At 33.9% G+C, this 15,121-nt stretch overlaps 1 protein-coding gene across 1 annotated transcript in view; it reads left to right on the top strand.

The window, feature by feature from the left end:
* LOC117317940 overlaps positions 1-14,455 on the top strand; it is a 39,514-nt gene extending 25,059 nt beyond the window's left edge. Inside the window, exons 3-7 of the mRNA XM_033872911.1 lie at positions 10,196-10,416; positions 10,734-10,822; positions 11,402-11,519; positions 11,653-11,778; positions 12,000-14,455. Coding sequence (XP_033728802.1) covers positions 10,196-10,416; positions 10,734-10,822; positions 11,402-11,519; positions 11,653-11,778; positions 12,000-12,127 — 682 coding nt within the window. The 3' untranslated portion in view covers positions 12,128-14,455. The remainder of the gene's footprint in view (positions 1-10,195; positions 10,417-10,733; positions 10,823-11,401; positions 11,520-11,652; positions 11,779-11,999) is intronic.
* The last annotated feature ends 666 nt before the right edge of the window (positions 14,456-15,121 follow it).

The following is a 15,121-nucleotide window of genomic DNA, read 5'->3' as shown; positions in this document are numbered from 1 at the left end:
ATAATGTCTAGCTTCTGCTCTAAAGTGAGTGAGTTGTTTCCCTTAGATCGATTAAGACACTGGGTACCCTAACAGATGCAATACTAGTAATTCTCGCCTTGTGATTGTCTTATTAGAAACAATCAAAAATAATTTCTCTCCACCACTTTGCCTCAAGTTTATAAGAGGATCAATCTTACCATTTCGAAGTTTGTCAAAAAACATATCCGATGCATGATCTGTATTCTTAAATGATTTACGATTTTAACGATTTTAAATCATTTATGTTCCATATACTTCGATAGTGTTAAGGGTCTACCCCTTATCTATTGTTTATCAACTATGTATTAAAACGTGAATAATGACCTGGAAGAATACCGAAAATAATATAATGCGACATCACATGTATCTTGTCATAAAATTAACCCAATACAGTCAATTGGACGATTAGTGACTAACATTGATACAAACGTACGACATATATAATGGAGAAACAAAGTGTTTCATACTTTCATAAAATACTTACATGATAACAGTCTCATTTTGGGTACCCTCGTTACTAAAATTCCAGATATACCTGGTTCCATATAAGGGCACTCTGGATGTACACTGGTGGTTTCGGTATCTAAGATGTGAGTTAAAGATTAATCATTTGCTGTTTCATTGTAGAAAAAAACCGTATTACATAAGCAAAGCTTGGAACATTGTTATTTCTATAAAAAGTGTACGGGTATAGTTAGCCCTATATAACGTGTCATTTGGGATAAGTAAAGCTCAAAACATTATTGTTTCTAAAAAAACGAAAAGTGTCACAATATGGTTACCCCTTTCTAGCATGTCGTCTGGGTAAGTAAAGCTCGGAACATTATTATTTCTATAAAAAGAGTCACAATATGATTACACCTTTCTAGCGTGTCGCCTTTGATAGGTTTGGATCTGTACGAATTATATTTAACGTCCTATTAATAGTACTGCCGGATATATGATATTCCGTCTACTGAAATATGGGACTGGAATCATTGAATACAAACATTTCGGTCTGAAGCAATATATGTTAATGGTAGTCCATGTCCAAAAGGAAAATCCTTATGAGGTATAAATAGCTTTGATATCGATATCTACATAAGTAGGTAGCCCGAATAATTCTGACGTTTTAATGACTGGATAATTCGGAGTAAATATGTTGTTATACCTGACTAAACGACCAGGTAATACTTCAGTGATCATTTCACGTAAACACTGTAAATTACCCTACCGTCGATGTTGACACCAGCGCATATTCAAATACAGATTAAGTAATGTATAAAGTATATGCCTATAAAATACACCATGCTGCTGTTTAGTTCTTCTAGGAGTCGTGAGTGATGCTTCGGGAAAAAAAAGTGTGATAATCTAGAAAGGAGGACGAGGAATTTGTAATGGGTCTAAACAACTAAGCAGTGCAGGTGTTAATTTGATATTTTTTGCTTTTTTTTATAGTTTTTGAAAAAATTGAATGATTTTAAAAGAAGAAGCTAAAATACATGCTTATAACGGTATGCCGTATATATAATATCATTAATGTTAGTTTGTAAAATATTACCTAATATGTTGACATCTAAGGTAATGCCATTTTGTGATATTGTTTTGTCAGGTCCTGTGTATATCACTGCCGTAGACGGTATTCATTTAGGTTCCCGTGTTTTTTTTAACCTTTTTATTTCATGATATATATATATATTTGTTAGAACCGATAGTGCCAGTGTTTTATCTTAATTCAGAACTACCATCGGTTAAAAACAAGTTAAATTTCAGTGCCTGATGACGTTTGCTGTTAAAACAATTGTGGTATATTCCTCATAGAAATTTCTTATTTTGTATCTAAAACTGAAAATGAATTGCATAAGTATTCTCCATTACATTTCCTACAAAAATAATAATATCTATTTAAATACATTTGATTAGTTCTCGAGTGTTCGAAAAGTGATCAAGGAACTGCTTGTTGTAAAAAGTTAACCATACTTAAGATAAATATAGGTAATTAGTCCACGAGTTGGAATACACCTTACCACTGACAATGTGTGTCATTGCGGATAGGATACATGTCAGTTGTACGTCAGACTTACCTGGAACAAAGCGACCGCCAGACATCGGTGCGCACAGTCATAAGATTATAAACTAATTAGCTGATATTCCACACACACGGGTTTAAGTGCCCATTCATTAATAAAAAAAAATGTACCATTTTATTTCTAAACAATTTCGAATCGGTAATATTATATATGTGTGTTTAAATGTCTACCAGATAACCTAATATTCATTATTCAGGAGAAATTATAATCTTTCCATGACAAGCTTAAACGTGCAGTTATCAATTAACCATACAACATATTACACGCTCCATGAAGACAGGAGCCCTCCACTCAAAATGCATTATCACTACAAGTAACTCTATCGTATAAAATATAAGTTAATTATTTCATGTGTTCTTGTCGGGGTAGCCAAACAGCTCCTAGGGGGTAGCTTATCACCATACTTTACAAGCGCGGGACTGATCGATATCTGCTGTAGATAAAGCTTAAACTTATACGCCGACAGCTATGTACACTCAAGTGTAGAGCCTGCCTGTATGTTTGCCCAACGTTTAATTGACGATCGTTTTGTTTGCAAATTCATCAGCATACTGCTTATCAAGAGGTAGCGTGCTGACAACGGAGAAGAGCTGTGTTTTCTTTTTTGTAAAATCATTACAAACTAAATTTATAATTCAAAATCAGAAACAATTGCTTGCATCATGCGTCTACAGAATATTTAAATCATACGAAGGATATGTGTGTTAACTCAAAAACGTATTGGATATTTGTTTTTAAAGTATGACAACAGGACAAAAAACGACGATAGCCACTGTGTTATCTGTTTACTCATTGTCTGTGGTGACATAGCATGATTTATTGTTACCAACACGTTTATAAACGTTAAAACATTGATACCAACAAGATAAGACCTTGCCACTGGTGCATTTATTGTTGACACTTGGAATCTTACGTGTACATAGATAACAGTGCTCTACAGCGATAACGGATACTAATACTAATGCTGAGTGGTAGTAAGGGGTACCACACCACAAGGACCAGAGGCAGTTTTATCGCCTTGACGAAACATCTCCATGATTCGGATCCATGTTTCCGCCTCTATTAGAACCTACACTGAAGCCAGGTATTTGGCAATTCCATGGGAGGTAGGTATATAAGTCGGTGTATAACACAGTTTTATAATAGAGGGCATTATCGTTATTGTTTTAAAACACGGCATTTGTTTAAATGTACACAAACTCCAAACTGTTTTACTACACGTAAATGTTGTGTATATAGATTTATTTTTGATTGATATCAAGGTATTACAATTTGTAAATGTGAAACAAAATGGTCACTATGGCAGCCGCCATTCAGACGAAACACGAGTCGATTGCCTACTTAAATTTACCACACGCGAATAGCTTTTTAGATATAATTGTTTTAATGGTCCATACTATAATCCTATGAATCTACAATTTGATCATCGAGTAATCATTTTGTAACAGGAATTAAAAGATTACAAGCACGATTAACGATATTCTGCGAAGTAGTGAATCAATAATCTTAACAAAATATTATATGAAGAGATAAACCCTAATGTCAGTAACAAAATAAAATTATTTTTAAGTTTCTTTAAATGGTTTGTTATATCCAGAAAAAAATGTGACATTGGTTCGAGAATTATAACATATTGGCAGTGGTGACGATTGTACATGGACAATGACATCTTGACGTTTGGAATTACACACTTGTGTCACGGACAAAACATACAAAGGGACCGTCGTATAGTATGTAGTAGTATTGTTTGGTGTCTGTGTAACAGGCAGAGCAGTGATGAACCGATAGGTCAACCTTAGTAGTAGATAGACGCCATTGTTGTCTACAGTGACGATACACGTGCTGCCTATGAAGACCCATTTTTGTCCACCAGTGATCTAATATTCTTGGTCACGTATGAATTGTCAGTATTCATCCTACAATACATGTCTGTTATATACTTTATAAGTTAATTCCCTCGTCCATACAACAATTCTGACGGTCGACTAATGGAATATATGTTGTCAGACCTTGATTTTATTACGTTGCGGTTGTTTTTGGTTGCTCACGTTCACTGTGTCGTTAAGTGTGAGATGGATTATGGAATTGATTGTAAAATATAATGTTTATTGAACTATGGGTGTTTTAGATCTCTCTATCCAGACTTTTGTCTTTTTTTTTTTTACTATTTCGAGTTTTTGTTTTGGTCGCCCCATACCATCAACACTTAGGCCATAATCATCACCTATGGCTCTTCTACATCTAACTCTAGATTATTTTTTAAGCTTGCAAATATCTTGTATGCTTTTGTACAATCCTTTGAGATCTCAGGTGGTAGACACTGTTGGTTGACTTTCAGTCCCCATGGTTTATCGTAACCAACTTGTTTTGCTTTAGTTCAAATACATTTTATTGATGCTCTTTTGAAATGCAATTTTGCATTTTCCCATCCACCTTTTGGCATTTCTTTGGGTATGTTACGAGTTTGTTTTGGTCGCCTTCTATTATCAATACTTTAGGTCCTTGGCATCAATGACGACTGAATTCTAGGCTTATTCAGTGTTATTTCTGTATTTGACATCAAGGTAGTTAGAATTACAGTGGATCTTCGTTAAGTCGAACTCGACGGGACCATGAGACAAATTCGAGCTATATATCCTTGTCTTGGAATTAACGTGAGTTTTCATTTTTGATGCAAAGTTTGGTCAATATTTGTCAATATTATATCATCATTATAACTCGCCCTGTCACTCTTTTTTTTTTTTTTTTTTTTAGGAATATTTTTATTATAAGACAGATGGCAGAATTAGTATACATCACCAGTAAAATCATGTTTTCTCTAGAACCATCGTTATATATCATTAGAGTAGCGGCATTATGAGTTTAACTTCTAAAACTAGCTCTTAAATTTGACCGGGAGAGCATGTTATTCAATGTCTTTGTGTAATGGCAGTTTTAAATTATACTAAATCGTCAATGGTTGAATTTCTGTTGTCAGTTTCAGGATTATTGGTCTTAATAAATAAATAATAATAATAGATAATCTAGAAGCTATTAACACAAATGCAAAAAAGAGGAAATGCTTTCTCCTTTCCAAACGATCGGTGTAGGTGTGATTAAAAGTAAAAAGACTGTCTTTTCAGTATCTGTGGTTTATTTCTTTATATACAAAATACTTGCGACTGGCAATTTGCAAAATTCGCCTAACCCCTGACAAAATCCTTGATGATAAATTGGGTGAGGGAAACTGCGAGCTAATCGATATATTATTGTACCACGATCAGGTGTTGATCTACAGTAGTAAGTGAACAATATCAAAAGTACAGCATACATATATCTGATGTGGAATACTTATGATTTGGTATGACATATTAAGCCAAAGTATTCAATCTGACCATGTCTGAAATGTATTATTAAGACACAAATTAAACTGCCTTGCAGCAGGGAGAAGGTTTTTTTTATTTGTCTGTAGCAAATCATCCCAAAAAGGTCCCAGATATTAAACTACTATTGAGTTAATATTGTTTCACGACTATTCATTTAAGGATAACCTCTGTGTGCGATATACAAGGATGTGATTATACTGAGGTATATTCGTGTTTGTTCCTTGTGAAAGAATAGAACTGATGCCGGCTTTATACCTATCTCACTGAATTATAACTTGATGAAGACAACTAGCAGGACACCCCATCCGGTCACACTTTAGTGATAACAGAATTTTATATACCTATCTCTTTTTTTTTTTTTTTTTTTTTTAGTAAGTAATCGATCAATGATGTTTTATTGGACAGAAATAAATGGTGTTAAACAAATGATTAATCTTGTTATTTGTAATGTTTACTCTCATTAATCATGATATTTTAATGTAAGTTACCAATATACAGTCACGTTAAAATTTATTTCACGAGGTCACTCCAACGTTTTACCGATAGCCACGCCATGTAACTAGCACAGGAAGTTGAGCTGCGCATGTGCGTATAAAATGTTACTGTCACTGAGTGAATATAAAAAGCCCTGACATTTCTAAGGGAATCGAAACGAAAATGTGAATGTTCACTACGTTAACTTTTCTTTTCATTTTTGAATTACCGTTTCTGTAAATCGTTATGAAGATTTGACATTCGGGACCCCTTTTCTTACGACCAACCATGAGGTTGCCGAGGGAAAGCAGATTCTGGCAAAATTGTGCCAGTCGAGTTATGATTGGTTGCTTAAAAGGTCATCTGAACACTGACCGGCCATCGTCAAATCTTCGTTACATAGTGTATAATGATGATCTGTTTTTTCAATCATATTGTGTCTCTGTAATCTGTATTATACCATCCTTCACTGAAGACAATTCTACTCTTATCTTTCATAGTAGAACTACTGGTATTACACAATGTAACCGTCATGGTGATTACGTCCGCATTTACACAAGGTATCCCTTCCTGTTGGATACGATAAACACTGATATTGACTTCAGATTCTATATAAATGTCCTGTCATAAATATGCGCCTTTAAAAGAAAAGTAAAATTTCAATAAAAAGCAATTTAAACACCGGTAAACTGTTAAAACCCTGAGCAAGTATAATCAATATCGGTTTCCCCGCGTGGTCTGAATCGTAGTACCGGTCAATATTCCAATGTTTATACAGTCATCACAGTAATAAAACTCATATGATTGTTATTTTGTTTTATCATAGCAGGTTCATCGAGTTGGCCATTGTTTGGTTAACTGACGAGTATAGTCGTAAAGTGGTATTTCAATGGGAAGGAGCACATTCCTTATATATTTTATGCGTGTTTCCTATAAATTTATCATCCATTAATACGTATTTTACAGTTTAATTGTGATCAAAATTGATTTACAATATTATGTACTGCTCTGGGTGTTTCTTCCATCGGATTTTATATCATTTAATAAATGACATACTGTCTAAAATGACATACTGTCTATTATGGAAAGCTGTCTATTATGATATACTAATATGATATATTGTCTTATATGGCATACTGTTTAATCTATTTAATTTAATTTTATGCTTTATTTTATACTGTCAATTATGATTTAACTGTATACTGTTTGCCATGGACTTATAAGGGGCGGGATATCATAACATATGGTTATCTTATATACATCGCACACATAGAGTAATTATAATGCTGAATATGGGTCGGACGGATTAGAGGCGAAACTATACAAACTAAATACATATCACTCCGGTTAGGGGCGAATTTTTGCTGGCTGAAGACGGGTCATGCCAGTTTTGGGCGAAACCTGTTTGGGGTAAAAGTTCACACTACACAATGTTACGACAGCTCTCTGAAACTAAACAGGCTGTATGTTTATAATGACCTGATTTAATAAGGCAGAAACAATTATCAAACAGTTATAACGAATATTAAACATAAGAAAACACAGTCCCGATATGGTAATGATATGATTAATATCATATAAAGGTAATATATTATCAGTTTGACATCATATCTCACTATGGTTACTGACTTTGAAGTTCCCTAAAATGACATGGAAAATCTGTGAACTAATCAAACTTTCCTACAGAGTTGATCTCAAAAATGTGAAGTGCAAACTGTGCAATAAAGCTGTTAACAACGACGTTAAGCACTTTCTATTACAATGTCCTGCACTGTTCCAAAGCAGAGACATGTTACTCGAACAAATTGTTAATTGTATAAGTGTTGACAAGTATGTGCAATACGATATGATAGGAGAAGACGAGAAGTGTTCATTCATACTCGGCGGAAGGCACGACATCATCTTGGGTGACGAGGAATGGGACAATTTAATTGTTGCTATTAGTGACAAACTTACTGAGATGTTTTCCGAAATGACCAAACTTCTTCAGAAGAGTTCTTGACTTTTTATAATCTGATTAGAACCATGATTATGTACATAACATAATTCTTTGTTTAAATCGTTACACACAAAATGACATGATAATGTAATCTCTCAAGAGGAAATAAAGAAGGTCTGCCTGTCTGTCTGTCTGTCTGTCTACATTATGTATGTAGGTATGTTTTCTTTTTTTATTACGGTTTTGTTTGATATGATATATTTGAAAACCTGTGACGATAACTTGCAGTTTATAACATAAAAGGAAATTTCGAAAAGACATAGAGAGTTCAAGGAAACACCACAATTCTTAACATATTTAGGTGATCAATTTGACAAGAAGCACACTTATATTACGAATATGGGGGTCATAACGTAATCGGGATTATGTCCCTTTAAACAAACATATTTTTCAACACACATTAAAGAATATTTTAAAAGATTAATCAAGTGTAACTGCCAGTGATATTTTCCTTCGACTTTCCAGTAAACTTATAATCCTGTATTTTCGTGGTCAAACAAAGGGATATAAACTAAGTAAACTGACTGAGACTCGGTCATTCCTGAGCACTATACAAGGCATTGCGTTTTTAAATGTCTGTTCGTGAATCAGATATAACAGTGTTTTTAATCACGATACTTACTCTTGTGTAGTATACTAACACATTACTGGTTTATATAGGGAAATTTCCGTGACGTTTTGTTAGCTAGTGTATACATTTTTGTCATGTAATTGTAGTTTAAATCTTATGGCTTTCTCTTATGATTTGGGTTGTTGGTTTTTTATGAAGTATTCTGCATATCATACATTTTACTCCTAAAATTGCTTTTGATATCTTATTATTGTTATCAAAGACAAAAATATGATTTAAAGCTAACAGTGCTCTGAAGAAAGTGATTCCATGTCTGGAATCCGATTAAAATTCTCATTCAGGTTCAGAGAGATATTCATAACATTACTACTTAGGCTTAGGGAATTGATCGTAGCGGACCAAGATTTAACATGGAAAGTCTTTAAAACCATATGTATAGGTCTATAGGATACAAAACAAAATACGTGGCGCATTCACAGAGAACACTGTAGTGGTTGAGGTACACTACACGATGTCGAAAAATCTGAAGCAAATGCCCAAGTTTGAGGTCGTAAACGGAAAAGGGTACTTTGCTATCATTGGGGTATCGCCCCACCGACAAAGGAGTTTTGTGGGAATTCCTCCTCTACAACAGATTACCAGGTAATCGTTCAGACACATTGTTGTAACGGATACCTGGGATTACAGGTGTAGCTTGACTCGCGGATTTGTTTACTAGATTACACAGTAACCGTTCAGATACACTTTTTGTAATGGAGACATATAATTAAATATTTGCTTGGAATTGTGGTGTAAATCCATATAGCTATTTATATCGGTTGTTATCGAGATCTAGGATTATAGGCATGACTTTGAATCCTGAAAACAGTTCAGGATTATAGTATGACGGATTATAGTATGACTAGGAACCACAGGTAGTCATTACAATTCTGGGATTAAAGCTGTATCGTGTGAATGGGTATGAACTCATGTTTCCAGGTAAACGATTTATTGTGGGGCATTTTGGTGCATTTATTGACATGCTCGTTTATTACCAATATATGTTATCAAACTTACATGTTTCATCCTTTTGTAGCGTGATCGGAGATTTTACATTAGCAATAATAAAGAATGAAAACAGTCACATAATGTCATATAATTAACTTCACTTTCAGAACAAATTAACCCTACAAAATAAAATATCTCAATTCTTCTACTGGTGATAAACTCATCATTTATATCGTCATGGGTAATAAACACTGCAATACACATGCTTGTAATGAAGGGGTCATTTTGTAATACGTCCTTTCTAGATTAAGAATTGTCTGTAATTATCTAGGTAGTGTTTTTACATTGCTGCGGCCATGCTACTTCTAAACCGGAAGTCACCGGGATGTGATCATTATCTCAGATAACATGAAGGGGGCAGTTATTTATCAGTTCATATCATGACACGTTTCGTTGTAGCATGAATGAACTTTACTTTTGATATTTTCTTAAAATATTGTATTTCTTGTATCCTATTGACTGTTTCGCGTAATACCAAATGTCATATACATTTTACATTTCGCCATTTAACGTTACAGGTAATAGAACCTTTACTACATATCTGAGTTTGAGAAATGAGAACGTGATTAATTTTCTGAGCCTATGCGATTCAGAGTTCGTTATATTAGACCTGTTTGATAACAAGATGTGTTAATAATGTCTTCCACAGGACTAAGCCAGCGTCACGCGGTCAGGGTTCGAGTCTGTATTATGAGGACCCAAAGAAGCCCACCAAGGTGATAGGATGGGACGAGGCGAACAATGCCAGACCCCCTCTGAGGATAGACATGGAGGGTCCCGGACCCTGGGCTTACTCACCCTGTAACAAACCATTGGGAGAGACCAATGCTCCGTCGTGGACTTTCAGGGCTAAATGTGCTCCCGAAAAATGTAAATATGCTTATTTTTAGACCAACTTATTACCTCATATACCTTAAAAGTTGTTAACAATACCTTTAACAAAAATGCAAGACATGCAAATATGTAAAATAAATGCTGGGGTTTGAAATGAATATAAATTAGAATTAGGAATTTCACTGTTATACATACAATGTTAAACTCATATCTGAGCTATAACCAATCGATATTTGGTAAAAAAAAAAAAATTCGTATGAATCATAACTTTGGCCATACTTGATTTAGAAACGTAAGCGGACTGTTAATGTTAATGCCGCATCGTGTTACCTGTATGACGTCATATATTACAGCGGGTGGAGGACGGACGTCCTGGGAGAAGCCATGGTTCCAGAGTCCTCACGTCTGGCAGACAAAGACGGACTTCTACAATGACACCAGTGTAAGTCTGGCGTGTTCAACAGGGAGCAAAAGTAGTGTTTACCTGTGTGCTGATTGCGAGTCGCCGTTACATTTCCTTATATCATAAAACGCGGTCTCGCTCCATTTAATTTCTAACAATTTATTAAGTTTACAGAATAACAAAACAAATTATTTCCAATAATCTACCTTGATAATAAAATCTTTGACAATTTAAAATATTTTTTAATCTAAAAACACTGCTAATTTTCCAACTTAGTATCATACATCACTTATGGTCTATGGAAACACGACATTGATTTTGTCTGAACACAAACAAAACAAAAGAAGGGTGGGGTTTTTGGGGTGGGGTTGGTGGGAGGGGGAGGGAAGTCAACAAATTCGGTTGGATCTCTTGCTGCAGGTTTTAAAATCGAAGAAAACTGAGAATAAATGATTTGGTCAGAAAACGTTCGACAATGATTAATAAGAGGCTTTTACATGTACAATGTATCATTATACTAAATGTTTAATTGAATAAGCATGATGCATCAATAGTTCCATACATGGACGTTGACAACCATGGGCCATAATACTGATCTTATCCTACATTTTTTTCTAGTGGCCAACTCCTAATCTGTACAAGCAGAAGTCTCTGTTGGGACCACGACAACGGACCATGACAGAGGCACCCTCCTTCTCTATTGGCGTCAGAAAGGAGGTCACGATGAGCAAATCTGGTAAGTGATATTCTGTATTAAAGTGGTCGTGCGACACAAATAAAATATGATTAATTTATATTATCTTGTTTGACATGTTAATGTAAGTGATGATAACTATAATTTTATATTTACATCAAATATCAATTTACAGGGTCCTCCAAGGAACCGAGTCCTAACGAGTACGTGAAAGACTCGGCAGACAAACTTGTCCACCAGCGAGGACCATCCTACAGCCATCAGTTCCGACGTTCGGGCACCATACTGTGGCCTTCCATAGGTAACTAGGGCGTACGGCATTTGATAATTTGTTTATCACTTTGATGGATCTATAGACAATACACGTGTTCGTAGTTGTTCGTAGTGTTATATTATACCATTTTCGTGAATTATATTTTTAGTTTACTTTCTTTATTTTAAAATTTGGCTAACATGATATTTTCATCACTGACCTTCACATTGTACCATTCTATGAATATGTTCACTATTTTATGTTTACAGAGAAGACTCCTGGTCCTGCCGCATACACTCCTGCCTACGCCAACAGCAAGGCCTCGGGACCTGCCTTTACCATAAGAAGTATTCGGCGGGACACAACTCACACACTTGGACCACACTCCGCATTTTAAATGGTTTATATTACATTTGTATACCCTCTTATAAGAGAGTGTGGCAAACTTTTCAAATGAAAAGTAACGAAAAATCGACACTACAAAGGTGACATAAAGTTCATTGGATAATTTAATTTGTGTATCGACAAGGTTCTGGACGGAATTTGATCAGCTACGCATGCTATTATCCAGACGTTTAAACCACACCACTATGTATAGTATGAGAAAGTCGTATTTCATTCCAGTGACACTGATTCATAACAAGGGCTCAATTCACGAGACAAAAAACGTTAAGTATAAGCAATATGATGAACAGTGTGTGGCTTAATCAAGACATTGTCTGTACACAGTATTCCTTTGTTATTTGTCTCCACTAAATCCTGGTATCTGGATTGATACATATACGATGTTATACAGTGGCAATGTAGAAGTGCTAGTTGTTAATAGCAGATATGAATTTGTCGATGACATTTTCTCACCTATCAGTATTAAAGAAAAGTGACCTTATGTAGGATGTTTATCAAACCTGTTATCTAAGTAGCCTTTGTTATTTATTGGATATTTATACATGTATATAAATCTTAGATGTGAAATATCTTTGCTTTTCCTTTTACAGTTCTGGATGATAATGAAAATGTGCAATGCATATGTGATGATTATAGTTTATAAACTTAACTTGTGGACAACATACATAATTGTGCGAACATGTCGGCAACATAGGATTTAAAACAGTCATTATATATTATCTGTACACCAGTAGAAAGTAAGTAAACGAAGATGACATATAACCTTCTGTAGAACTGTACAATGTATAGCCATCTAGAGTAATGGGGTTCTGTTTTACTTTTCTTTGGTTTAGCCATAAAGTTTATTATATCAAGCACTGCCATGATATATAGTCTAATCTACACTTACTGGAAAATCTCACACCGTAACACTAACGTTATATACAACCGATTCTGTTTTATATTTTCATTTTTTTCTTTAACATCAAGAGATACAAATGTATATATTTTGTTTGGAATAAATCATATGACTTTCATTGTTAGTTGCTGTATACACATTATTTAATCAAGCATAACAGCTTTAATTTAACATCCAAATTAGAAATTAACAATGAAATAAATAAATAAATCGGACATTACGTCCCTATAAATTCTAGAAATAACATAAATAAAGGAAAAATATGGAAATGACTTTAAATTCTTTCTGGATTTGATACAGTAACGTAGAGTTTTACCAGTTGTAACCTTTAATAGTAGAGTTATACACACCAGTTCCGAGTAAAACAAATGCCAGGAGATAACTTACAAATGTATCCGTTATGGATATTACGTTTGAAGATCCGAAGACCTAGAATACCAAATGTTTGATTGGTATAACGAGGACATATGCATGTATGTTTTAATAAACTAATATACCATTTTACAAGGTTTTACTAAATTCATTTAATCAGCAAACTCCTAAAATATTTATAATATAGCTTTACATATTTTCAGTTTACATTCACGGAATTATTTGCCAATTGTTGCATGTATGTAATCTCGAATGCATGGTAACACAGGTATGTCATGTGTTAGCTTTCTTTACTCTGCAGTTATTCTCTGCCTAAACGGTATCGTTTCTAAATTACAATTGTACTTGCATATTAGGGTATGTGTTAAGTAAAGTTATGTTTAATCTTGAATCATTTTAATTACAAATTCTCAATATATATTCTAAATGTATGAAATAATATACTTGTTTAATAACATCTAGAAGTAATAGTTTGAAGGTTTTGCTCGTAAATTCAGTTTCGTCGAGTCTCTTGAGGTTCCAGTACTTGATGTAATTCTTCTGGTTAAAATCATATTTTGACAACTATATTCGTGAACAAATTATTTTGTGAAGTATTAAGAACCAAATGATGTTAAAACATTACTGGAAAATAGCACATATAGTTTCGTTCCACGAGAAAACTTTTTCACAACCTGTTCAGTTATTTGTAGGACTTGGTAATGCAAGTTTCACTGTTTGTTTGTTGTTTATATCCTAAATAATACCCTTTTTTGTTTTTGTTTTCTCATCAGATTTGAGTGTTGATATTGTTATAATGACAAATCTTTATCTGAATTACTAAGTTCTATATCCTGCTACCATATTCTTTCAAAACTATGTACAGTTATATACAAATGCGTGTGTTTGTATGTAAAGAATAATTGATTGCTTAATTGTATTTGAATTTTTTTTAAAAAAATTTTTATTGTAAAATGAATGTGTTTATCGAATTGCATATAGTATATGACCTACATCAAAAATCAAATCTATTTTTGATTGTCGAATCCAAATAAAGTCTGTGATATCAAATGTTTTCTTTTCTTTGTTTTACATAATTATTCATGGTATTGGTCTATGTTTGTATAATTTTTACGTTCTCTTGGTCAGTAATACGGACGACCTGAAGGTTTTCCATTCCATGATACCTAACCTACAGCATGTTTGCCTTTGTCATTGACATTTTATATATATTTTTCATATTGAAACAGTTCGATGCTTAAACTTCGCCCTTATAACATGTTATATGACATCATAATCATCCCGTTTTATATATATATGTCACATTATACATCTCTTTTACAACATACAGTGCATCATATAACACCATAACTCTACGGATAAACATGATATATAACGCTTTACCTCATATCATAATATTTACATTCTGTGTTGCATTTGTCTATATGTCGTTAGTAAACCAAATTGTATTCATGAGACTGTATACTACAATTTACAGTGATTCGGTCAGTGTAGGAATACAGCTCCAGGTGTTGTAGGTTAAACAATGGCCGCCAGTTACTTTCGGTCTGGAGAGCTTTGGAATGCTAGCATTTATTTACAGAAGCCACAACGAAAAATAAAGCAACACGTTATGAGAGTATTATTTCATAATTAGAAAAATGAGGTCAACACGAATTACTATAAGTGCCATTCTTGATCTATACGAAATATGATCAAATCGTCAATGTAATCACA

Source organism: Pecten maximus, chromosome 2 (genome assembly GCF_902652985.1).
Source record: "Pecten maximus chromosome 2, xPecMax1.1, whole genome shotgun sequence".
NCBI lineage: Eukaryota > Metazoa > Mollusca > Bivalvia > Pectinida > Pectinidae > Pecten > Pecten maximus.
Note: the sequence above shows the minus strand (reverse complement) of the source record. Positions and strands in the feature narration are given on the sequence as shown.